The sequence below is a fragment of the Myotis lucifugus genome, unplaced genomic scaffold (assembly GCF_000147115.1).
Source record: "Myotis lucifugus unplaced genomic scaffold, Myoluc2.0 scaffold_141, whole genome shotgun sequence".
In the NCBI taxonomy this organism is placed as follows: domain Eukaryota; kingdom Metazoa; phylum Chordata; class Mammalia; order Chiroptera; family Vespertilionidae; genus Myotis; species Myotis lucifugus.
Genome location: NW_005871189.1, coordinates 281,524 through 308,826, shown reverse-complemented (window position 1 = coordinate 308,826; position 27,303 = coordinate 281,524). Strand labels below are relative to the sequence as shown.

The following is a 27,303-nucleotide window of genomic DNA, read 5'->3' as shown; positions in this document are numbered from 1 at the left end:
GTAGAAAAATGTATTCTGCCCAGCCGGCTGGCGTGGCTCAGTGGTTGAGCGTGACCTTGTGAACCAGGAGGTCATGGTTCTATTTCTGGTCAGGGCACATGCCCAGGTTGTGGGATTGATCCCCAGTGTGGGGAGTGCAGGAGGCGGCCGATCAATGATTCTCATCACTGATGTTTCTATCTGTCTCCCTCTCCCTTCCTCTCTGAATCAAGTCACCGAGAAGGAGGGAGGGGGGAAGATAAAATTCCACAGGACTATCTTTCTATACCATCTCCCTGTTATGGCTGGGAACATACTGCATTTCTGTGGGGGGCTGAGTGTCAGTTCAGGCTTGAGGGCAGTGAGGGCCCTGGGAATCCTATATGGAGGAGCCATGGTCCCTCCAATGTAGGAAGAAGTGGCATCTACTTCAAGGAATGTGGAGAGCAAAGCACCCAGGGTGCCCAACCCTGCAGGGTGAAGCAGGCACATCATAGTGTGGCTCGTGGGTGGGTGCGCTGAGACTCTGGTCTGGAGAAGGGGCCACACAGGGCAGAGTGTGTTGGGAAGGACAGCATCTGGCATTCCTGACCAAAGGGAAATGGGGAGAGAGGGAACAGCATTTGAGGATTCCATTCAGATGGAATCCATCCAAGTGGCTCAGGTCTTCCCGCCCTCAGACCTGAGGTTAAGCTTGCTTCTCGGGGGTGGGGAAAGGGTGAGACTCAGGAGACCAGAGATCCACTCGGAGAGAGGCCAGCTCGGAGGGTGGGATCTTGTTTGCTGCAACACAAGGAATGTTATAGAAGAACAAGGAATTCCAGCTAAGAGCTGACAAGTTCTGCAGACCCAGCCACAAATCTCCCAGCCAGGTCCTTCTCTATGGTTTCTGCAGAAGGGACAGACCAGCAGAATCTACGTTAGTGTGTTCCTAATGTGCCTTTTAGTCTAAAGTTTAAACCATTTCTTGCCAATGATAGATGCCTTAAATTAACATTGAGAAATTAGCATTTCTCCTCCCTGTGATTAAAGACATTAAACCGTTAAAAAAAATTTAACATTGAGGTATGAGAGTCTACTATCCCCCCCCCCCCCCCCCCGCAAATCACATTTCTTAACATTTTAATTAATTAGAGGTTCCCTGTAACAACGGTGCCGGGGCCCCACCCTAGACCAAGTAAATCAAAATATCTGAGAATGGGCCCTGCTCATCAGGACTTTTGAAAGGTCTCAGGTGACTTTAGGGTACAGCCAAGTTTGAGAGTGGCTGCTTTAACAATCACCCAGGGCTCATTAGAGCAGGGGACAAAAACCTTAGAGTGCAAACCAAGGATCCCATAGAATTTTAAATTAGGAAGCCTGTTACTCATATTGAAATCAACTGCCTAATCAGCCTTCAACATCAAGATCTAAAGCCGCCTAAACAGGTACAGATAAGGAGGCTGGTAACAGACGCATTTATGTGAAGCTGTGTGTGTGTGTGTGTGTGTGTGTGTGTGTGAAACACTTTTAGAGCAGAAACTCTAAAAGGATAATGACAAGGCTTCTGCTGTTCCATCTGTCTGGTCTAATACTATTGTATGCAGTGCTGCCCCGCACGTCTTTCTCTTTTCCTCTGGAACCTTTCTTAAGTGCTGAGCCGCTGACCCGTGGATTCTTTCCACTTCCCTCCTGATATTCAAGTGCATTTGTTCTCTGACCCATGCCTTCTAAATTGGAAAGAAGTTAGAAGAATTCGTTTGCAATTTTACATGCGTAAAGTCTCAGTTGGAAAGAATGAATCTTGCCTGGCCAGTGTGACACAGTGGTTGAACGTCAACCTATGAACCAGGAAGGAGGTCACAGTTCAATTCCCAGTCAGTAGGGGTCGTGCAGGAGACAGCTGATCAATGATTCTCTCTCATCATTGATGTTTCTCTCCCTCCCTCTCCCTTCCTTTCTGAAATCACTAAAAAGTATATTTTTTAAAAAGAAGGAATGAGTCTATAAGGGTTGAATTTTAGCAACTCTGACAAGATAATCGGAAAGATATCTTGAAGGTCAGAGCCTTTCCCAACAACCTTCAAATATACCTTGCAGGTAGCTGCTTCTTTGGCTATGGGCAGAGTTGATTCAGCCTCCCTTACTGTTTCAGGAACCTCAACCCCTTCTTTTTTGCCTCCCAAAGGCCAATGGAATGATTCACAAGTGACCAAGGCTGAGCCCTGCTTGTGCCGTGTGTCACACACAGGTCTGTGTCCAGGCATGGATCCTTCTTTCTCCACCAGAACCTGGCAGCCTCCACAGGTATCCAGGCTCTCTTTGAATCCCCCACACTGGCTACCTAACAGAAAGATTGACAGCCACATCTTTCCCTTTAATTACAGGAGGCAGGTCAGTGTTTGGAACTGAGTCATGTGATTAACTCAGTTCTCTACACTTGATGGCCAAAAGACAGCAATATATCAGGAAGCAATATACCAGACCATCTTTTCCCCTTGTGTTAAAATCATGGTCTGATTTGGGCAAAAAGTTCGCCCGAATATCTGTTTGTCTAGAAGTTAAGCTCTTTGCCAGCTGGAGCCCAGAGTTGCTTTGCCTTTGGTCTCCCTTTGACATTTTTGTCCTGGGCATACAGTCGGCTAAAAGAGAGGTAAGTCCGATATCCCCTTTCCTGACTGGCTGAACTACCAAAAACCAAGTTATCAGTTTTTTCCTGGCCTTAGGGAAGGAAGGGGTGAGTCACCCTCACAGCAAGCTTAGGAAAGAGGTTAGCTTCCCTCAGCAGTGGGAAATCTGGAGTGCCCATGCTCCCTTCCGAAGTGAGAGTGAGATGGAGCTGGAGAGTGGGGTCAGGACAGGAGGCCTTGACCATAACCATGACCGTTCTTCCATGGTACCCAGGCCTTCCATGGGCTGTGTGTCTTATCAGGAGGGTTTGTCAGACCAGTTCAAACAGAGAATCAAATGTATTTTGTTGTTTTATTTTCCTTAAAAGTATACTTAAGATTTTAAAGATATCTACATATATATATATATTTCTATATATATATATTTAAAGTAATATATATATATTTTGTCTCTACATATATATATATTTTTAAATATATTTTTATTGATTTCAGAGAGGAAGGGGAAAGAGAGAGAGAGAGAGAGAGAGAGAGAGAGAGAGAGAGAGAAACATCAATGATGAGAGAGAATCATTGATCGGCTCCTTCCTGCACTCCCCCTAATGAGGATTGAGCCCGCAACCCAAGCATGTGCCCTTGACCAGAATCGAACCTGGGACCCTTCAGTCCCCAGGCCGACAGCACTATCCACTGAGCCAAACCAGCTAGGCCAGCTAGGGCTCTACATATATTTTTATATATACATATAGTTACATGTAAACTATGAAAGTTATGTTTGTTGAATACATAAAAAAAATAAAACTAGAGTTTACCCCATACTATCTCCCTCTTCAGAGGCAATCACTGTTTGGTGTATATTGACCAAATCCTTCTGGACATTTTTTTTTGCATGTAACTATTATGTTGGTTTGTTTTTTTGTTTGTTTGTGTGTTTTTTTACAAAAATGGAAGCATGCCATTATATTGAACAGTATTTTGTGAGAGTAATTCCATGTGGTACATACATAGTTCTCTCCTTCTTAACAACTGCCTAGTGTTTCTTTGCATGGATTGACTTCATTTGTTGAACAAACTATCTACAGGGTGTTCCCCAAAAATGTATACACACTTTGAATGATTCTAAAGTCAGTGTTTATTAACATACAGTTCATCTTCAAAATTTAAAAGAATCTACAGAAATGAATAAATTTTTTTGTCAAACTTGTTTTCAGACAGATAACCATTCTGGTTCAGGCACTGCTGATAGCACAAAGCAAAAGAATTGTAAACATCAAGACATCAAGAATCTTTTTGTTCGGTATTTGTGTGCCCTCAGTTAGTTGACTGTTGTCAGTTTTGTGCTGTAAACTTTATCTTATATGTGTCCCCATAAAAGAAAAGCCTAGCCTGGCTGGCATGGCTCAGAGGTTGAGTGTTGACCTATAAACCAGGAAGTTACGGTTCGATTCCTAGTCAGGGCACATGCCCAGATTGCGGGCTTGATCCCCAGTATGCAGGAGGCAACCAGTCAATGATTCTCCTTCATCATTGATGTTTCTATCTCTCCCCCCTCTCCCTTTCTCTCTGAAATCAATAAAAATATATTTTTAAAAATGTCTAGTGACACTTTAGGATAAATTTTCTTTGTCCAAAGTTTAGTCTGGCTTCACCCATTATTTCAAATCAATTAAACCTGAAAAGGAGTGAGATATTTATGAGCAATTGGTTGTTTCTGATTTTAGCCACCAGAAATACTCTCTGGCACTTATTCCATTATTTCTGTAAGTTAAATTCCCAGAAGTGGAATTGCTAGATTAAAATAGATTTCAAAGCCAAATGCATGTTGAATATATTTGTGCCCAGTGATGGATATTTTTAAAATGAGATTCTGATACCCAGTTTTTATTTTATTTTATTTATTTATTTATTTAAATATATTTTTATTGATTTCAGAGATAAAGGGTGGGAGAAAGAGATAGAAACATCAGTGATGAGAGAATCATTGATTGGCTGTCTCCTGCATTCCCTCTATTGGGGATCAAGCCAGCAACCTGGGCATGTGCCCTTGACTGGAATTGAACCTGGGACCCTTCAGTCCACAGGCCAACACTCTATCCACTGAACCTAACCAGCTAGGGCCTGATACCCAGTTTTGTGGGGGGTTTTGTTAATTAAATCTTTATTGTTCAGATTATTACAGTTGTTCCTCTTTTTTCCCCCCATAGCTCTCCTCCACCCAGTTCCCACCCCACCCTCTGCCCTTACCCCTCCCACTGTCCTCATCCATAGGTGTATGATTTTTGTCCAGTCTCTTCCCGCACCCCCACACCCCTTTCCCCCCAAGAATTGTCAGATCACTCCCTTTCTATGCCCCTGGTTCTATTATATTCACCAGTTTACTCTGTTCATCAGATTATTTATTCACTTGATTTTTAGATTCACTTGTTGATAGATGTGTATTTGTTGTTCATAATTTGTATCTTTACCTTTTTCTTCTTCTTCCTCTTCTTAAAGGATACCTTTCAGCATTTCATATAATACTGGTTTGGTGGTGATGAACTCCTTTAGCTTTTTCTTATCTGTGAAGCTCTTTATCTGACCTTCAATTCTGAATGATAGCTTTGCTGGATAAAGTAATCTTGGTTGTAGGTTCTTGCTATTCATCACTTTGAATATTTCTTGCCACTCCCTTCTGGCCTGCATAGTTTCTGTTGAGAAATCAGCTGACAGTCATATGGGTACTCCCTTGTAGGTGACTGACTGTTTTTCTCTTGCTGCTTTTAAGATTCTCTTTTTGTCTTTTGCCCTTGGCATTTTAATTATGATGTGTCTTGGTGTGGTCCTCTTTGGATTCCTTTTGTTTGGGGTTCTCTGTGCATCCTGGACTTGTAAGTCTATTTCTTTCACCAGGTAGGGGAAGTTTTCTGTCATTATGTCTTCAAATAGGTTTTCAGTATCTTGCTCTCTCTCTTCCTCTGGCACCCCTATAATTCGGATGTTGGTGCACTTGAAGTTGTCCCAGAGGCTCCTTACACTATCTTCATATTTTTGGATTCTTTTTTCTTTTTGCTTTTCCGGTTGGGTATTTTTTGCTTCTTTGTATTTCAAATCTTTGACTTGATTCTTGGGATCCTCTTGTCTGCTGTTGGATTGCTGTATATTATTCTTTATTTCAGTCAGTGTATGCTTAATTTCTAGTTGGTCTTTTTTCATATCCTCCAGGGTCTCACTACATTTATCGGCGGTTTCTAGAAAGTTCTTGAAAAACCTTAAAAGTGTGGTTTTGAATTCTATATCCAGTAGTTTGCTTTCCTCCATTTCTGTCATTTGTGACCTGTTTCTTTGTCTCCACATTTTTTATACTTCCCTGTGTTGGTAGAGTGGCTTTGTGTGCTAGGTATCCTATAGGGCCCAGTGGCTCAGCCTCTCCAATTACCTGAGGTGGACACTCTTGGTGCACCCCTTTGTGGGCTTTGTGCACAGTCTTGTTGTAGTTAAGCCTTGATTATTGTAGGTATCACTGGGAGGAACTAACCTCCAAGCCAATTGGCTGTGAGAATCAGCTGTGTCTATGGTGGGAGAACTTCTGTGCTGAAGACACCCTTCTGGGGCAAGACTTGCTTCAGTGGGGCTTTGGTGCTCACTGAGTCTGCCCCCTGAGTGTGTCCCTTATGGATTTGAGGAGTTGTAATCTGGATGGTCCCACTCTGACCACTGGGTACACTGGCTCTTGGATCTAAGGAGGTGCTAATTTAGCCTCTGCCTGAGGCTACTCAGGAGGAGCTACGAAGAGATCTGCAGATTCCCCTTCCTTGTTTGGGGTTTGGAGGTGCCCAGATGAGGCCCAGCTGTGAAGCAATGCAAGCTGCTGTGGGGCCTTGGCCTTCTCTTGGAAGTTCTGGGTCCCTCTGACCCAGCTGCAGTTTGTTAGGTAATTTTCAGATTGCAAAGGGCTAGGGCATTCATATGCAAAAGTCTCTGCTGCAGCTTGGGTGGGGCAGGGTCTCAGGGAATCAACAGGGCGGAGCAAGCAGCTATGGCTGATCCTCAGCCCTGCCCTAAGAGGCCCCGAGTCTCAGCGTCCCGGTAAATAATCGCTGCAAGCACCTTTGAGAGAAAGCCGCCCTCGAGTTCCGAGTTCTGCCCCCTGCCAGACAGTCCAGTTTCTCCCCGTATGAGTCTGGGTCCCCAGAGACTCACCCAGAACTGGAGCTCAGAGCAGTCGGGGGCTTGTGACTCCCTCCTGATTCAAAAAGACAGCTGCGTCCTCAGTTGCCAGCCCTTGCCCGCGTGCGCCTCCATACCTCTGCACTTCCGCACCTCCTCTGAGTCTCAGTGTGCTTTTCTCTTTCCTTCTAGTTGTAGAATTTCCACTCAGCCAGCCTTCCTGTAGTTTTGGATGGTGTCCATTTTGTCTTTTAGTTGTATTTTTGAAGTTGTTGTGGGAGGGAGCAATTTCCGGTATTTACCTATGCCGCCATCTTGGTTCTCCCCAGTTTTTTAAAAATTGTAAAATATGTTACCTCTCTCTTCCCCAATCCACGTTCCCACTCTAGTTCGCCACTGAATTTACTATGAATTTCTATTTAAGTTGATATGAAAATTAAAATTCATAGTGTGGCACATTCAAAGAGGCAATCTCTTATTTTGAGTTTTGTTATGGTAAAAAAGGCAACATGTTAAAATTAGAGTTCCTAAGTTTTTGTTTTATGGATTCTCACCCAAAAAAATTGCCCAGTTTTATCTCTTGCTGTTGGTTTCGTGTTCCCATAACCTTGATCCCACATCACCACGATTCCAAATATGGTTAAAACTGGGGTTGGTGGGTAACTTACCCACAAGAACCAACCCAGTGGAATAATCTAAAGTGCCTCCTTCTTTTTCCTTTATACTTTCTCCTTTCTCAGTAGGGAAGATGTAAGCAAGACTAAATTTGACTTAGCACTAAGTTCTGTGCAAATCCACTGTGGGTAATAGCTAGGGCAACCATGTATACACACTGGGACACTGAATGATAAGTGGTCCAGATGCACTGATACAGGCAGACATGATTTTGAACCATCCTCTGTTAATCCTCACCAGAGGATATTTTCTCCATTGCTTTTCAGAGACTGGGAGGGTGGGAAGGGGAGAAGAGAGAGAGAGAGAGAGAGAGAGGGAGAGAGAGAGAGATTAGAGAAACATCGATGTGAGAGAGACATGTGGACTGGTTGCTTCCTGCCCTTGACCAGGAATTGAACATGCAACCCAAGTATGTGCCCTTGACCAGTAATTGAACCCAAAACCCTTTGGTGTTCAGGCCAGCACTCCACCCACTGAGCCACACAGGCTACACCCCCCCCCCCAGCCTTTTTTTTTTTTCTTTTCTTTTTTTAAAATATATTTCTTTATTGATTTCAGAGAGGGAGAGAGAGAGAGAGAGAGAGAGAGAGAGAAAGAAAGAGAAACATCAATGAGAGAATCATTGATCAGCTGCCTCTTGCACGGCCCCCCACTGGGGATCAAGCCCACAACCCGGGCATGTGCCCTTGGCCAGAATCGAACCCAGGACTCTCCAGTCCACAGGCTGACGCTCTATCCACTGAGCCAAACCAGCAAGCTCCCCCCCGCCCCCCAGCCTTTCTTAGCCTCCCTAGAGTAGAGGATTGAACCCAGGGAAGGAAGCGGGTCAGGTGGATGCCCGGTGCTGCGTGTGAACTTCTCGTCCCCACTGAGTGAGTCAGAGGAGAAGGGTACTGCTGTCCCTGCCACCATGGAAAAAATAACAGCTGGCTGCCTCTTCCCAGCAAATTGGAACCATTGGAACAGGACGCTTCTGTGATTTGTGCTTCTCACGTCCCTGGGAAGTACAGGCTCGACCTCCTCAGATGACCAAGCAGAGGCATTTGTATGGGATCTTGCAGCAAATTAGGATTAAAATGGACCGTATGTGATCAAGGGAGGATTTAGTTGGGGGAGAGGCTGTAGAGCTCTGATTTGGTCACTAGACAGGAGTGCTGGGCTGCCTGAGACACAGAACTTGCGTCCCCTGCAGCTGGAGTGGGACCAGTTTCTCAGCCACAGGCTTGGTCAGGGTGGTGGTGGGAAGGCGCGGGACCTTCCCACAGCAGCTGGCCAGTGCTCCGGCTTCTGCCAGGCAGGGTCTCCAGCTCTCTGGTGCTCAGAGTGATTCTCTACGTAATACTCTGAGCTGTGGGTGAGACTGGTTCAGATTTGGAATGAAGTGTATGGTCATCCAACCCCAAGTATGACTGACGCCCTGGCATCTTGTGGCGACTGTCATCCTTTACATCTGGTCCATTTCATCATCTGTTGGTGACAATCAACAGACACACATAAGCTCCCAGGACATCAAAAGGGGCCAGTGCTCTCTGTTTACCCTCCAGCTGTGCTGGTGCATCTAATGGGGTGGGAAAATATCAGAGAGGAGAGAGCTAGATGCTTCCCAAAACCACGAGACTTGGTGAGTCCAGCACTGTAGAGACAGTGCCCGAGAGCTTTTACTCCAGGTTCTCCTTTCACCCTGAACACAGGGCCACCAAGGTCCTGGGACATAGAGGCGAGAGATGGGGACAAGGGTCAGAGAGGCTGCTGCTAGGTACACACACAACCCCAGGCTCAGACTGCCAGTTGACTGAAAGAAACTAGGCGAATGCTGCTTTCAGGATGAGGAGATAGAGCAACCGGAAGACCCAGCCCCCTGAGGCAGATCTTCAGGCTCTTCTCACATCCCTGGAATCTGGCTTTCATCCCTACCATCTGCTGAGACCTTACCCCAGGTTACTACTGCTGCATCTAGTGCAGCCGTGGGCAAACTACGGCCCGCTGGCCGGATCCGGCCCGTTTGAAATGAATAAAACTAAAAAAAAAAAGACCGTACCCTTTTATGTAATGATGTTTACTTTGAATTTATATTAGTTCACACAAACACTCCATCCATGCTTTTGTTCCCGGCCCTCCGGTCTAGTTTAAGAACCCATTGTGGCCCTCGAGTCAAAAAGTTTGCCCACCCCTGATCTAGTGGCTAGTTGGCTGTTCTGGTTGTTCTTGAGCCACAATGTAAGCAGGTCAAGATGTAAAACGGGCCCTGACTCACCTGTGCCACTCCCCAAAATGCCGAAATGCTTCCCTTACTGTCCCACCTTCCTGGGACCTGCTAGACCTCCCACCAGGATTCAGCCATTAGAGGATTAACAATAAGGCCATTCTGATTGGCTGATGTCCGAGCCACACCTTTGTGAAGTATTTTGAATATTGCCCCCTCATCTGAGACACCATACTATTTTGGTTGTCCTAATTGTCTTAAAAAAAAAAAGGATCTTCACCGATTCTTTTTTTTTTCTTTATTTCACTCGAAGTGTGTTAACTTTTATCTATTTATTTTTTTATAAATCTTTATTGTTGAAAATATTACATATGCCCTAGCTGGTTTGGCTCAGTGGATAGAGCATCAGCCTGTGGACTGAGGGGTGCCGGGTTTGATTCCAGTCAAGGGCACATGCCCCGGTTGTGGGCTCATCCCCAGTGCAGGAGGCAGCCAATCAACCATTCTCTCTCATCATTGATATTTCTATCTCTCCCTTCCTCTCTGAAATCAATAAAAATATTTTTTTTTAAAAGAAAAGATTACATCTGTCCCCCATTTTCTCCCATTGACCCCTTCTAGGGCCCCTCCTCCCCCAGCCTTCACCACCCTCTTGTCTGTGTCCATGGGTTATGCATATATACATACAAATTCTTTGGTTGATCACCTCCCACCCACCGACTCTTCCCCGCCTTCCCTCAGAGATCTGCACTCTGTTCCATGCTTCCATATCTCTGGATCCATTCCATTCATCAATTTATTTTGTTACTTAGATTCCATATATGAGTGAGATCATGTGATACTTGTCTTTCTCTGACTGACTTATTTTTTTTTAAATATATTTTATTGATTTTTTACAGAGAAGAAGGGAGAGGAATAGAGAGCTAGAAACATCGATGAGAGAGAAACATCGATCAGCTGCCTCTTGCACACCCCCCAGTGGGGATGCGCCCGCAACCAAGGTACATGCCCTTGACCGGAATCGAACCCGGGACCCTTGAGTCCGCAGGCCGACGCTCTATCCACTGAGCCAAACGGGTTCGGCTGACTTATTTCACTAAGCATGATACTCTCCAGGTCCCTCCATGCTGTCTCAAAGGGTTAGAGATTCTTCTTTTTTACTGCTGCATAGGATTCCACAGTATAGATGTACCACACAGCTTTTTTATCCACTTGTCTACTGATGTGCACTTGGGCTGTATATTAACCTTTTATCAGATGTATCATTGCCAAATATGTTCCCCCATGCAGTGGGCTCCCTTTTCGTTTTGTTGATGGTTTCTTTTGCTGTGCAGAAGCTTTTTCTTTAGATGTAGTCTCATAGGTTTATTTTCTCCTTAGTTTCCTTTGCCCAGGAGATGTATCCGTAAACATCTTCAATTGATTTTTCAGGATGGTTCTTCTCTATTTTAGTTGTATTTCCAGTTTGGTCCTGGGGGAGTGCAGTGTAGCTTTCACTTACTCCACCGCCATTTTGGTGATTCTTTTTCTTCTCATTTAACAAGTTTTCGCACTGCAGTCACAGCAGATCAATATCTGGGCTAGACGATGTAAAGGGATGAAAATGAGTGCAATGTGTGTGTTCAGCCATCAGACCTCACTGTCTAGTTGGCAGGCCCAGATAAAGAAAATGAATCAAGAGCTGAGTCACAAGGGCAGTGTAGGAGCAACCCCCATGGCTTAGTTCTCCACTCGCTTCTTTTCCGTCACCTCTTTCAGAGAGCTCATTCATGCTCTCTGGTTCTCTGGTGCTCCAACTTGTTTTCACCACACCCTTAGATCTTTGCCTTTGATTGTCTACTGTACTTGTTTCCTCTTAAATGTACCATTTTAAACCTTATCATGTCCCAAAGATCTAAGATGTAATCATACCTTCACTATGTATCCTCTTTATTTTCTGAGGCTAGCAAATCTTAACTCCTCTTTCTTACTTTCAGAATATCCCAAAGCCTAGTCCTCCAACCCTTTCCATCTTCTTCTCCATGGCCCCCCCTTCCATTTCCACCCCCACCACACATCTCCTAGATCCAGTCCCACCAGTCTTTGTCATGGGCTGGAGCACCCCTATTTTCTTCATGTTCTTGCCTCACCTTGAACACGTCCTCCTTCCCCAGCTATTGGAACCCAGTCGACCTTAAGGGCCCCCGTACGTCACTTCTTTGAAGGAGTCCATGACGTTTCTGACTTTCAGTGCTCACCTCTAAATTCCTCCAGTTTACGCTGGTTTCATAACATTTACCACTGCAGTTCAATTTAGTCCTTAAACCAATCTGACATTGTGACCTTTGGTAAACATGTGTCAGCCACTTCCTGGGCTCATCTTGTCTTTTTGTCTTGAACAATTGCAATCTTTTATTGCCATTTGGTTGTTTGGGGTTTTTTTATGTAAGGACCATCCTACCTGTAGAGAATTTGTATGAGTTTACTTGAGCCAAAACTGAGGACAATTGCCAGGAAGCAAGATCTCAAATGCTTCTGCAAATGACAGTTTGCCGTTTCTTTCGTGTATTTGAAATTAAGGAAGGAAGGTTAGGAAGATTATGAGAAGAAGATGGGAGAGAGCAAGGCGGGGATTGGATTACAGGAGAGTTAATAAGATTATGTGCTCTCTTGAGGGTGGTCACCCTTCCAGGGGGTCTGAAAGAGAGGCGTTTCAAAGGTATGTTAACCTAGATACACAGAAACAATGGACATGGCTTAAGGCAAAGATAAACCTTTTATTAAAAAATATTTTTTATTGATTTCAAAGCAGAAGGGAGAGGAAAAGAGAGATAGAAACATCAATGATGAGAGAGAATCACTGATGGGCCGCCCCCTGCAGGCCCTCTACTGGGGTGGAGCCCGAAACCTGGGCATGTGTCCTGACTGGGAATCAACCCCGGGACCTCTTGGTCCATGGGAGACTCTCAATTCACTGAGCCACCACAGCCGGGCCAAAGATAAACCTTTCACTAAAGAAGTTATATGCCACTCTACTGGTGTGGCTCAGTGGTTGAGCGTTGACCTATGAACCAGGAAGTCATGGTTTGATTCCTGGTCAGAGCACATGCCCAGGTGGTGGACTCCATCCCCAGTGGGGGGTTTGCAGGAAGCAGCTGATCAATGATTCTCATCATTGATGTCTCTCTCTGTTCCTCTCCCTTCCTCTCTGAAATCAATTTTTAAAAAGTTTACGTGTGTGTGTGGCGTTATATATATCTGGGGCATGACTCCCCACCATGACTCAATTAGGAATTTATGACCAGATCATTCTGTGAGGTTACTTTCTATAGAAAACTCTTTTCCTGCCCTGCCAGCGTGGTTCAGTGGTTGAGCGTCGACCTAGGAATCAGGAGGTTATGGTTTGATTCCCGGTCAGGACACATGCCCGGGTTGTGGGCTCATTCCCCAGTGGGGGGTGTGCAGGAGGCAGTTGATCAATGCTTCTCTCTCATTGTTAATGTTTCTCTCTCTCTCTCTCTCTCTCTCTCTCTCTCTCTCTCTCCTCTCTCCTCTCTCCTCTCTCCTCTCTCCCTCTCCCTTCCTCTCTGAAATCAATAAAAATATACTTAAAAAAAGAAAAGCCTTTTCATCCACAGTTTATATCCCTAGCTCTAGGGCAGAGGCCAAATATTTGTATGTTTCCCAACAACACCTCACATGGAGGATTGCATTCAACTGGTTGATTATCTTATTAATTTAAAACCCACCCATGCTAGCTCAGATTAGCTGACTAAAATAGGGGAAAGACCATTTCCCATATCTCAAAACTTAGCCAAATAAAAAGAACACATTCCCAGGCATTGCACAACTTCTGAGTACAAAACACCAGGCATGTATAGTAAACAAATAAAACTGCCTCAGCCTGTCAGGAGCCTAAAAACACGGTGGGAGGGAAGGGAAGTCAGGGTGAGCAGGCTGCGCTGATCAGGGTGGGCTCTTCCTTACGTTCACATCTGCCCTTGAGGCTGAGCACGAGTGTGCCCTGGCTTCTATGGAAAGGAAAGGAGGTCAGCTCCCCCTCAATTTCAAAATCAATTTTTATAGATTATACTGTAACAACAATTACATGGTTTTTAAAAAATATTTTTTATTGATTTCAGAGAGGAAGGGAGGAAGAGAGAGATAGAAACATCAGTGATGAGAGGGAATCGTTGACTGACTGCCTCCTGCACGCCCCCTACTGGGGATCGAGCCTGAAACCCGGGCATGAGCCCTGACTGGAATTGAACCGTGACCCCCTGATTCATAGGTCGATGCTCAACCACTGAGCAACACTGGCCAGGCAGCAATTATATGTTTGAGAGCATTTTATAGCTTTATCACACTTGCAAACCATTCAGGCCGGGTAAGCAGCCTTACAGATGAGTTGAGGAGGTGGTATTATTATTAGTTATTCAGATAAGGTCTTGTATCATTACTTGGCAGAGTTAAGTTCACTTTATAAGGACAGAAGACGTGTGTTGAGTGTTTTCCATGGGACGGGCCCTGGGCTGAATGCTTTACAGGTGGAATCTCATTTAATCCCACCACTGGCTTTCAAAGTAGGTGCTACGATTATTGCTGTTTTTCAGAGGAGAGAACTGAGGCTTAGAGAGTAACTTGCCACTGGTTCCTTAGCTCTCAAGTGGCAGAGCTGGAATTCGAACCTGGGTCTGTCTGCTCCCGAACCCTTTGCTTTTAACCCCCACGATATGCCATCTTTCAAGCCCTTCAGGGCCGGAGCGGCCTCAGCCCCCTTCTCTCTGGGCTCAGGGAGCCATGGTGCCGGCCCAGGAAAGGGGATGGGAGATGACGTCTCTCTCTAAGATTGCTGCCTTTTGTCCAAATGTGCTGGCCAGGAGCCAGGCTGGAAACTCTCTGCTCATGGAAAGAAAGAGAACAGAAGCCAAAAGAGGGTGGGAAAGGGTCTGAGGGGGAGGAAAGGAAGAGGAAGACAGGAAGGAGAGAGGGAGAGAGGAGGTGGGGAAGTGAGGAAGTGAGGGTTTTGGGGCAGCGCTGCTGGAGCCAGAGCCGTCCTGCCAGGAAGCAAACAAACCTGGGCCTTCAGGTGCACTCCCTGCAGGTGCTGCTCCTGGGGTGCTGGGAGCATGCAGCCCTGGTGGGCCCAGACTGGGGCTCTCCAGTGCTCAGTGGCCCAGACAGATCACTCAGGGGGCCCTGCTTCCCCCGCTCCCCTCCTCAGTATTCCTGTTGGGCGAGGTCAGGTTAAAATGGACATCAGGAAAGCCTTCTGAGTTTGGAAAAATAAGTTACAACATGGCAGCCGGAAGTAGAGGGGGATGGTCAGGCGGTGCTTGGTGCCTGGGTGTGCAAGGTGGGCATGGAGGGGCTGGTGAGCAGGGAGGAAGGGTAATGGGGGCCGGGTACTTTGAGTAAAAGTCCATCATAACAATTTACTGAGTTCTACTCTATGTCCAGGAGGGGAGGCCTGTCCCCTGTCCTTAAGGCCCTGGTTTGGGCATCAGACACCACAAAAATCCGACAACCTGGATTCATCCAGCATCTACGTGGCCTTGGGAAAGCTAACCCCGCTATAAATGGCTTTGCATTTATAAAGGGGAGGCCACAGTAGGGTTGGTGTGAGGATTCAATGAAACAATCTGTGTAGAATCTTGCCTAGAGAAGAGTAATTGCTCGGTAAATGTTAGCCATTCATTCATTATTGCAGTTTAATTTGACATGCCAAACATAAATATGTGAAACCATGAATAGAACATATACTTAACAAAGCTGCTACTCATAAAAGAGATAATACAGCCCTGACCGGTTTGGCTCAGTGGATAGAGCGTCGGCCTGCGGACTCAAAGGTCCTGGATTCAATTCTGGTCAAGGGCATGTACCTTGGTTGCAGGCACATCCCCAGTGGGGGGTGTGCGGGAGGCAGCTGATCAATGTTTCTCTCTCATTGATGTTTCTAACTCTCTATCCCTCTCCCTTCCTCTCTGCAAAAAATCAATAAAATATATTTTTAAAAAAGAGATAATACAAGGTCATGCATGTTTAGTTAGATAATCAAGTGTAGATAAATTAATAACTGCTATGGAAATTCAGGGGAGGGGCAAGAACTTCAGTTTGGGATGGCCAGGGTAGGTATTATGGAAAAGTTGGGTCTTAAGCCAGATTTTGAGTTGGGAAAATAACAACAAGGAAGGGGTAGAATGACAAATTGGGGAAAAGAGTATGAGCCAAAGATGGGGCTGGGAAAGTTCTCATTCACGGAAGCCCAGGAGTGTTGGGACATTCTAGCCATTCTCTTGCCCACAATATGCACTTGGACACAGTACGTCATTTACTGTATACATTCCAGCTGCAAAAACATTGATCACCAGGATGCTGCACCAAACGAAGCGGCATCTGGCTGTGACCTAGCATAAGCCCCTTGCTCAGTCTGTTTCGCCTTCTCTGTGGCTCCGGCTGTTTAAGTAGCATTCTCTGTTTATTTTCAGTCTCTGTGTCTTCTTTTGATTCTCTGTCTTACCTTCAGTCTCCAGTTTGTTTCCTTTAACCTGCAAACACTAAGACTGTTTTCCTCTCTGGTATTGGGCAGAGAAGCTCTTGAACACTATATTTTTTTCATAAAAGAAGAAAAAGCATTCAGTAGGAGCCAGTGGCTAATATTACCTAGAAGCTTTGGGGCAAATGTTTTCTTGTTGTTGTTGTTTCATAAAAATCTACATCCTAATAACAAAGAATATTTATCTTAAAAAAAGAAAAACCATCCCTGGCCGAGTAGCTCAGTTAGTTAGAGCATCATCCAGATACACCAAGGTTCCGGGTTCGATCTCTGGTCAGGGCACATACCAGAAACAACCAATGAATGCATAAATAAGTAAAACAATAGATTGATGTTTCTCTTTCCCTCCCCCCTTCTAAAATTAATAATTAAAAAAAATTTTTTTAAGAAAAAGAGAAACCAACAATAAAAAGAACACTAACCCCAGAAATCTCTGGGTTTCTGAAGAGTTGGGCTCCTCGAATGTCCAAAAAGAAAAGAACCACCTTCATCCCAAATAGTAACTAGTAGACCCAAGTTCTCCAGAGAAACACAAGTCACCCGGGGAAGGGAAAGAAGTGTGGAGGAGGTAAATGAGCTCTAGATGGGGCGACAGGAACCTTGGGCCCTGCTGCTGCCTTGGCCACGCCCCAGCCAGGTGACAGAGGCTAGGTGAGCCACACAACTCCTGGGCCACACTGTCATTTCTAGCCCTGGCTGCTTCCCTGTCACCTTCTCTGCTCCTATCTTGGAGCTTCTCCAAGCCAGGGGCTTTTCTAGCTTTATTATGTATCTCTTCCTCCCTCCCCCCCCCCCCAATTTCCTCACCAGACTGGGGCCTCTAAGAAGCACTGTCATTTGCAGGCTGGGTTCCCAGTGACCGGCTGGGTCACGAGGGGCGAGCACTGAGGCCAGGAGGAGGATGTGGAAGGCTGGGTCAGCCAGTGCAGGCGTTGTTGCCAACAGGGTCCTGGGAGAAGGGGCTCAGCATTTCCTGAAGGGAAATGACTCCCATAAATAGTCAGAGGGATGGGAAAAGGATTTCTCCATCCCTTTCATCCTGTCAACTCAGCTCTTCCTTCTGGTGTCCAGACTCTGCAGCCTCTTGTAAATGCTTTTCATTCAAATGTGTCAGTGTGTGGGGGGAGATGTGAGCTCTGCTTTCTTGTCTATCCCAGATTCACAATAAGAACTGAAAAAGACATGCATGCCTTTTGTTCGTTCTTTTACCCACACTAACGTCTCATCGGTCCATTCCAGTAGAAGGCCAGAGGGTTGTTGTAGGGTTTTTGTTTTTTGTTTTTTAAAGCCAAAATATACCCAATAGGCATTTTATTATATTTCTTAGCTGTGGTCCCAGTTTATTATAAGATTAGTTTTTCATTTATACATTGTAATTAAATTGTTCATAAAGCCCAAAACTATAGGTTACAAAGGCATGAGTTTTGAAAATAAAATGACACATTTTAACAACTTTTTGGTATAGTACAAACTATTCTCCTTATTTTGCCATTAAAAGTTGTCTTGTTTAAGAAATTTTGTACACATTAAGTAAAAAACACTTTCGACTAGTATATCAGTACTTCCGATTTTGAGTTACTATCTAGCATTGAATTTTTACAACTACTCATCTTATAAATTAAAAATTGCCACTCAAGCCTATGTTCTACAATAAGCAGTTTGTAAATGCTAATTATTTATGACAGCATGAAATGATGAAAAAAATGTTATCATAGTTTGAAAATACAGTACCCAGCTACAGAAATACTAAAAAAAAAAAAATAGCCCCTTTTCTTAACTTCAAATGCAGATTTCTAACTTCCTCAAATTTTTATCAAAAATTAAATTGAATATCTAGGTAACATACAGAAAGACTGAAAAAAAAATTACTTGGAACTAGGACTTATCACTGACCATAAAGATAAAGCAATTTAGTCAAAACATCCATTAACTGGAAACATTCACTTTATTCATTCTCTCTCTCTCTCTCTTTCCCCCCCTCTCCTTTCTATGTTTTAACAGCAGACCTTGTGATCTTTTATTCCTAAGTTTCAGTACATCAAAAGAAAAAAGTGTTCACAGCTCATTTAAAGATAATAATAAATACATGAAAACAATGAAAACAAATCAGTGTGTGTTAGCAAACTGCAATTATCCTGAAGTTTTAGTCTTCTTGACAGGTGATGGCCAAAACCCAAACTATGGAACAAATACTCCGAAACTTTAAGTTCAATTTAGATATCGTCAATGTCTTCATCATCATCTCCAATGTCATCAAACTGGATTTCATCATCATCTCCAGGACCAAATGTATCTGTTTCGTTGATTTTAGCATGTTCTGGAAGCTCGCCATATGCCTTCAGACTTCTAGCTTCATCTGCATTGTACTTTAAAATTACATCAGCTTTGTTATCCTGATAGTCTCGCAGACCAACCAATATAATGTCTGAGGTATTTATCCAAACCTTTTTTCTCAGTTTTCCTCTGATATGACATAACCTCTTTACACCATCAAAACACATTGCTTCTAATCGTCCATTTCCCAGCATTTTGATTACCTGAGCATACTCTTGGCCATCCTCTTTAAAGACCAGTTCTCTCTTTTCAGATTCATTCTCATTCTTACCTCTTCGCCTGTTTTTACCTCCTTTCCCTTTATTCTTGGGCATGATGGCGCCGGCTTCCTGGCGGTTGGGATCTGATGGTGCCGGGGCAACGGCGACTCCTCCAAGGGGCCCACGAGACGAAACAATGGCAGATGTCGAGGAACACTGATGCAACTGAGTTCCACGGCGATGCGGAGACAACCACCTTTTATATATATTTTTAATTGATTTCAGAGAGGAAGGGAGAGGGATAAAAAAAATTAATGATGAGAGAGAAGCATTGACTGGCTGCCTCCTGCACGCCCCCCCCCCCGCCCCCCACTGGGGATCAAGCCTGCAACCCGGGCCGCCCCCTGACCGGGAAGCGAATCATTCATAAGGCAAGGCTCAACCACTGAGCCACACTGGCCGGGTAAGGCCAGAGATTTTTGGTGGGATTTTATGGGGGAAAGAAGGGAAGTGCACGCCTCCAAATGCCATGTCCTATTTACCTTCATCCAAGGGTGCAGCAGATGCTTGTCAGCTGCTGTTTAGGGTCCTTAGGAAGGCGAAGTCTCATGGCATCGGCCTCACTAAGGCTTGGGATGTTCCCAGCAGCTCCAGTGCCATGAGGCGTCACCTTGGAGAGGGAAGGGACCGATGGCCGCTGCTCTGCTGACCCTCAATAAAGTGATGGGAGTGACCGGCTCAGGCCCAACCGCCCACGGCAAACCTAAGGGGGGCGCGGGGCGTCCCTTAGTAGCTGAAGTTTGCTCAGCCTCAGTCGTATGGCTGCAGACTCGTGTTTAAAACTCCGTGAAGAAACAGCTTTCCTTTTTCGCTGGAGGAAGGTAGTTTAACAAATTGAACGTGACCGTCTGTGTTAGTGGGAATTCTTTTGGTCGCTTGAGCAAACACGGGCATGAAGGTATCCTGTGGAACCGCGGGCGGGAATGCAGTCTGGCCTCAAGAGTGGACGGGATCCAGGGGTGCACAGCCATCTCCCCACCCCATCGTTCTCCCCCTCAGCCCCGCTCCCGGGGACTCAGTTCGCAGGGTGTCCGCAGGGTGGGAAATGGCTGCCGCCCAGCGAGGTCTTCTGGTTCCCTCCGGGCCACACCCATGAACAAACCTCCCTGGGACGGAAGCTGATTGGTCCGGCTTGAGTGAGGCCGCCTCTAGGACCAATCAGCTGTGGCTGGGGGGCGGGGTCATAGTCCAAACATGGCGGCCCAGTTCCGGCGACCAGCGCGCGTGGGCGGTGGGTCAGTGTGCAGAAAGCGGGCCGCCCTGTGAGGTAGGCAAGCTCCGCTGCCGCCTGCGGTAGCTTCTGCTGGCGGTCTGTTTTTTAAATGGTTTTTTAACCATCTTGTGCTCCATTGCCCTAACCACTGTGTTCATAAGAACCCTGCTTCTTCGAATCGCTTGCTAAGTCCCTTGGCAAAGGTGTAGTGACAGACGTAGTGGAATACTAAAGCCCGGGCTTTGGGGCGGACACATTGCTGTTTGGATGTCGGTGATACTGTTACCAAATAGTCTCCTCGAGTGTGAAATGAAATTGACTTTCCATTATGTGTCCAGCACACGGTGCTAGGTGCTTTGATGGACCCTCCCTCCCTTTTTTCCTTCTTCCTCTCTCTCCTCCCCTCCCCTTTTCTCCCCTTCCTTCCTTACCGGCTTTACTGAGGAGGTCTAACTCGCATACCATAAAAATTCATCCAGTTCAAGTGTACAGTGTAATGGTTCTTAGTATATTCATAGAGTTGTGTAACCTTCACCAGTCCATTTGACAACATTTTCATCCCACCAGAGAAGAAACCGGGACTTCTTTTGTTGTTGTTGTTCATCCTCACCAGAGGGTATTTTCCCATTGATTTTTAGGGGGGGGGGGGGGGCAGAGAAACATGGATGTGAGAGAGGCACATTGGTTGGCTGCCTCCCCGGGCTCCCTGGCCAGGCGGGGGATTGAGCCTGCGGCAGAGGGACGGGCCCTTGACCGAAATGGAACCAACCAGGACCCTTCGGTGTGCAGGCGGCGCTCTCTCCACTGAGCCACCCGGCCAGGGTGAAACACGCACTTCTCAGCCAGTAGCACCCCTATCCCTTTCCGTCCTAAGCAACCAGGAATCCGCCTTCTGTCTCTACAGAGTTCCCTACTCTAGACATCCTCCTTCCTACATAATAAAAGGGAAATATGCAAACTGACCCTAATGGCAGAACGACCAGAGCGACTGCTCGACCAGTTACTATGAGATACACTGACCACCTCTCGGTCCCTTTCCCCAGGCGACAGGCTCCAGTGGCCTGATGGTGAACCAGGAACTGGGGTGGGTGGCGGCAGGGGTGGGGCTGACTGTGGGCAGCCGGGAAAGATGGCCCTGATCGCAGGCCAGGCCTGGGGACAGGATCCGCGCATTAATTTCGTGCGTTGGGCCTCTAGTTTTATATAAATGGACTCATACAAATGTGGACTTTGGGACTCGCTTCTGTCCACTTAGCATAGTGTTTTCGAGGTTCATACGTGTGGTAGTGTGTATCAGTCCTTCATTCTTTTTATGGCTGAGTAATACTCCATTGTATGGATATATCACATTTGGTTTATCCATTGGTCAGTTGATGATATTTGGATTACTTCTTAATGGCCATTATGAATAATGCTGCTGTGAATGTTACTATAGAAGAATATATGTGGACATGTTTTCATTTCTCTTGGGAGATAGATTATTTCTATGATTATGTTTGTGAAGTGCTTAATGCAATGCCTGACAGATCACAGAACACAACAGTGCTAATTTCTTTACTCTGACCTTCCCAAAGGTCATGAATGAAAGCTATTTCCTGCTTGCTGCCCCTAGAAGAAAGGCAGCCTCTCCCAAAGAGCCTGACCCTGTGGGTCAGACCCCGAGGTTACTGTCCCTGGGGTCCTGGCATCATTGAGTAGCAGATTCTTCCATCAGGCCTATGAGTGGGTCGATCCAGGGTGGTTCTGGTTGAAGGTACTGAGAGAGCAGAAAACAAGGTTTGAGGGTCAAAATATAAAATCTGGAGTAGAAAGACAAGAATTGGATTCCATGTTCTACTACTTAAACACTGTAATTCGGGGCAAGTCTCTGAACCTTGATCTTCTCACCTGGCAAAGGAGGATAATAATAATTACATTTTGAAATTGGTGAGAGGAAGTGGGCTTTTGTGTGTTAACGTATGTGTATAATATGGAAATCAGGGGCTTTACAAGTATATTCTAAGCTCTAGAAAAATAATTAGACTTAAAAGAAAAATTTTAAAACATTTTTAAAAATGTTTATTTTAGAAAGGAGGGAGAGAGAAGAAGGGAGAGAGAGAAACACCGATTTGTTGTTCCACGTATTCATGCATTCACTGGTTGATTCTTGCATGTGCCCTGATTGGGGATCAAGCTGCAACCTTGGTGCATTAGGACAACACTCCAACCAATGAGCCACCCGGCCAGGGCAGGAATCAGACTTTTGAAACTCTTCAAGTCATAGCATGTTCAGGGGATGGTGGAGCTCTTTAGGAGCACTGGTCAGATTCTTCTGGGCTGCTCTTAACTCCTCAGGGCTACAAACTAGTTCTTGCCTGCAGCTGGTTTCCTGGCTCTGAGAAAGACCCAGATCATCCTCAGTTCACCAGGGCGGATGACTGGACAGATGACCTAGCAGTTCTGTGCAAATTATTTTCCACTATAGACCCCTGTTACTGTACCTTTTTAATAGTATAACTCAGGTACTGATGATTGACAAGACAAAGGGACAAAGGATGCAATGGCTCCAGGGGACATCCTTCCTGGTGGTCTTGTGATGGATGATTGTTTATAATTGATACTGTCTCCATGCATATATAGTTTCCCATGCAATTCCAGCCATTACTAACAAAAATGTTTATGGTTACATTTTATGGAACACAGATAATCATCAACTAGAAGGCTTTGATACGCTTGCTGTGATCAGTGAGGTTGGTCAGAAGTCATAGCATGAAGGAAATCCAGGACACAAAGATGGAGTTAGTTTTGTTCAAATCTACACAGCTAATGTAAGCATTCAGTCATTTGAGATTATGCAAATATCTATTGCCTTTCACCTATCTACCCCAAAGGAAATTCGGTCCATCCTTCAAGCCCAGATTCACAAAAGGATCTTCCTTTCACCTGTTTTGCTTATCATATTGTATTTTGCATTGGAGACATTCATGTGCATCTTTTTCCCCACAGCTTTATTGAGATACAATTGATATATGACATTGTGTAAGTTTAAGGTGAATAACGTTATATGATATACGTATATATTGCAGAATGATTACCACAATAAGTTAACACTTCCATCACCTCACACAGTTAACTCTTTTTGTTTGTGATGAGAACATTTAAGATCTACTCTCTAAGCAGCTTTCACGTCTATTATACAGTACTGTCATATGCGTCTTATTTGCTCTTGGAGGGCTAATCTATTTATTTTACATTTTTCCCAGGCTTCACTCAGTTCCATTGTGAAGTAGACACAACCATTAGTTAGAAGAATGACTTGCATGTCAATTTTCCTGTTAGTCATGGTTCTCAGTATAATCTCCCTTTGGACCCATTTAAATTTCTGTACTGGGAAGTAGTTACTACAGACCAAGTCTTGGTGGTCACTAAGGGAAAGGAGGTAATGAGAACAAAGTATCACTTACCCTTCCTTTCAGGAGATACTGTGACAAAGCAAAGTAAGTTGCAGAGTGATGGGCTCAGCCCAGCCGGAAGCCCTGCAACTGTGAGACAACTTTGGAGCCCTTTGGAGGCGCCATGGACAGACCTAGACACCCACAGACAACAGCAGGGTTTACATTTCCATTATTTGTAATAGTAATAATAATGCATGCTTGTTATAGAAAACTAGAGGCCTGATGCACAAAATTCATTCAAGAGTAGGCCTTCCTTCCCCCAGCTGCCAGCACCAGCTTCCCTCTGGCACCCGGGACCCGGGCTTCCCTCGCAGCCCCAGCTTCTTCGGAAAGACGTTCGGTCTAATTAGCATATTACGCTTTTATTATTATAGATTTGGAAATCAAGTGTTTTTTTTGTTAAAAATATAGATGAGCCGAAGCCGGTTTGGCTCAGTGGATAGAGCATCGGCCTGCGGACTCAAAGGTCCCGGGTTCGATTCCGGTCAAGGGCATGTACCTGGGTTGCGGGCACATCCCCATTAATTCTTGAATGTGTCCTGACTGATCGATGTTTCTCTCTCATTGCTGTTTCTAACTCTCTATCTCTCTCCCTTCCTCTCTGTAAAAAATCAATAAAATATATTTAAAAAAATATATATATAGATGAGTAGATAATAATTTTTTATTTTATGTTTTTTTTCTTTTTCATTAATTTATTGATTGATGAGAGAGAGAGAGAGAGAGAGAGAGAGAGAGAGAGAGAGAGAGAGATTAATTTGTTGTTCCACTTCTTTATGCATCCTTTGGTTAATTCTTGAATGTGTCCTGACCAGGGATTGAACCTTGGCGTATTGGGACAATGCTCTAACCAACTGAGCTACATGGCCAGGGCTAATAGTCATTTTTTTAGGTTGACTTTTAAATTTACACTTTAAAAAACAGCTTTATTGAGATATATAATATAGAGTACAATTTACTCATTTTAAGTGTAGTTTAATGGTTTATAGTATATTCACAGGGTTGTGCAACCACCATTGATTTTATTTTTAAAATTTTATCTTTATTGTTGACAGTATTACAGATACCCCCTTTCTCCCCCATTGACACCCTCTATTCAACCAGCATTGATTTTAGAACATTTCATCACCCCAGAAAGAAACCCCACCCCATTAGCAATCACTTCTCATCCCTACTTCCCACCCACTTGCAACCTAAGCAACGACTAATCTACTTTCTGTCACTGTAGAATTGTAGTCTTTTTAAACATACTTTAATTTGTTGTATAATATTTCATCAAATAGCTATATTATAGTTTATCATTATTTTGCTTGCTATTTTAGTTACTTTTAATTTTTCAATATTATAAATAATATAAGTATATACATTTGTATGTACACTTTTCCACATTTAGGATTATTTCTTAGGGTAGATGCCCAAAGTACAGAAATGTATAATCATAGAGCCATAAGAAAAGAGACTCACAAAAGTCTTCACTCTCCCTCCGAGCTCACTCAGCTAGTAAATGTCTATGAAAATCAGCATGGTGTAACAAAAGGATAAAACAATTGCTGACTTTGAAGAACTGTACAAGATGGACACTCAAAATAATGAGCTACAGTCTAGTTCTAGTGTGGATTAGATCATGTAACATGAGCCCACAGTGATAGTGTACAAGGAGGACCAGAATTGAATTCAAAACAGACTCATTCCTGGCTCTCACTCATGAGTTATGGTATGATTTTTTTTTTTTTTGAGAGAGAGAGTAAGAGAGAGATAGAAACATCAAGGATGAGAGAGAATCATTCATCAGCTGCCTCCTGAACCCCCCACCCCGCCCACCTGGGGATCGAGCCCGCACCCCGGGCATGTGCCCTGACTGGGAATCGAGCTGTGACCTCCTGGTTCATAGGTTGATGCTCAACCACTGAGCCACGCTGGCCAGACATGAGTTGTGGTATGAAATTAAACTCCCCCGAGCCTTAATTTCCTCATCAGAACAATGGTAGGAGCATTGACATCGACTTCTGTAGTGATTAGAAACAAGAAGTGGTTTCTGGCCTATCCAAGAACAGAGAGAAGGAAGAGCAAGTTAAAATATTTGGGAGGGCTCTAGCCGGTTTGGCTCAGTGGATAGAGTGTCGGCCTGTGGACTGAAGGGTCCTGGGGTTCCATTCTGGTGAAGGGCACATGCCTGGATTGTGGGCTCAATCCCCAGTAGAGGGCATGCAGGAGGCAGCCAATCAATGACTCTCTCTCATCATTGATGTTTCTATCTCTCTCCCTCTCCCTTCCTCTCTGAAATCAATAAAAATATTTTTTAAAAATATAAAATATTTGGGAGGGGGAAGAAGTTAGAACCTGACTTCACATAGTTTGGTGACCTGCTGTACCCAAAAGAAACAAAAGGAAGTATACTTTTTATATAAAAGGAAATGCATTTACAAGAATTCAGATTTTAAGCCATCTTTTGTCAGTATTAGCATATTTCACAACTTTAATAATTTCATGATTTATGGCAAATTCACAGTAAGTTTTACCGGAGAGGTGACACTGATAGTTACCCAGCAGTAACTTGGGAGCACTGACCCCACTAAAACCATCTACACTCTGTGGTTTGGTGTTCACGTGCAAGATAGCCACCTAATTGCACTTTCCTCTTCACCCTCCACACAGTGGTGAAACCAAAGGAGTCATAACGAAGTATTACCACACTGCAAGTGAGTGAGGGGAAAAACATGATTTGCAAATATTGTCAATTAAAAAATGTGTTTCCATCTTACTCAGCTGGCCAAATACAGTCTATATGTAAGAATATTCTGTACAGGTGGGGGGAAAAATCCTTCCTGGGTTAGGAAGGTGAGAACAATAAAAAAACTTAGCTGCCTCTGGCCTATGAGGTCCAGCCTGCAATCTCAAGGTGCTCTAGACACACATTCCCAGTGGTTTCATTTGTCAGACATTTGTCAGACAGGTGTAGTTCAGGAAAATACCGACCAAGTGGTTAAAAGGAAATATTGTCAGGAACTGGGTATTCATACCGACAGAAAGTCTTAAAATTACTCAGATTATATATACTCTGGGTCTTGAGGCACCTTTTAGAGTGAACAGAAGCCCTGATACTGAAGCCTCTGTGGAACAGCTGGGTTCCAGGGGCACAGCAACTCACTGTGTGCTCAGCTTGCAGGGATGCTCTGAAACAGGGGCAAACAGATACACTGGAGTAGAAGAGCAAAGACAGCCTTTCAAAGGAGAGTATTTCTGTGGCTGACTGACAGTGCTGGTGGCAGGAAAATAAACAGTCTAGGATGGGGCCAGAACTCCTCACTTTTAGCAGTTGCCCCTCCTTATTCTTTTTAAAAAATAAAAACAGCTTTATTGAGATGCTAGAGGCCCAGTGCACAGATTCACACACTGGTGGGGTCCCTCAGCCCTGCCTGCGGGGATTGGGCTAAAACCGGCTCTCCAACATCCCCCATGGGTCCCAGATTGTGAGAGGGTGCAGGCCAGGCCAAGGGACCCCACCGGTGCATAATCGGGGCTGGGGAGGAACCGTGGGAGGGCTCTAGGGCATGTCCGACCTGTCTTGCCCAGTCCTGATTGGGGCCAGCCGGCCTGGGAGGGACTGTTGGAGGGCTCCAGGGCGTGTCCAATTTGCCTGACCCCAGCAGCAAGCTAACCTACCATTCAGAGCATCTGTCCCCTGGTGGCCAGTGCACGTCATAGCAACTGGTCGAACTAACAGTCGGACACTTAGCATATTAGGCTTTTATTATATAGGCCAATTCATATACTGTAAAATTCACCCTTTTAAGGTGTACAGTTAAGTGGGTTTTCTTTCTAGCATATTCACTGTTTAGTGCAGCCATCACCACTATTTAATTTTGGAACATTTTCATCACTGTCTCTCCCCGCAAAAAAACCCTTACCTATCAG

At 44.8% G+C, this 27,303-nt stretch overlaps 2 protein-coding genes across 2 annotated transcripts in view; one reads left to right on the top strand and one right to left on the bottom strand.

Moving 5' to 3' along the window:
* Positions 1 to 27,303, top strand: part of DENND2A (DENN domain containing 2A) — a 108,394-nt gene that overhangs the window by 11,485 nt on the left and 69,606 nt on the right. The gene's annotated exons all lie outside the window — the stretch shown is intronic.
* On the bottom strand, positions 18,205 to 18,829 carry LOC102419930 (eukaryotic translation initiation factor 1A, X-chromosomal). Its single transcript, XM_023758884.1, has 2 exons — positions 18,592 to 18,829; positions 18,205 to 18,540 (listed from the first exon to the last, which is right to left on the bottom strand). Exons 1-2 carry the CDS (start codon positions 18,793 to 18,795, stop codon positions 18,361 to 18,363), a joined length of 384 nt encoding a protein of 127 aa, XP_023614652.1. The 5' UTR covers positions 18,796 to 18,829; the 3' UTR covers positions 18,205 to 18,360.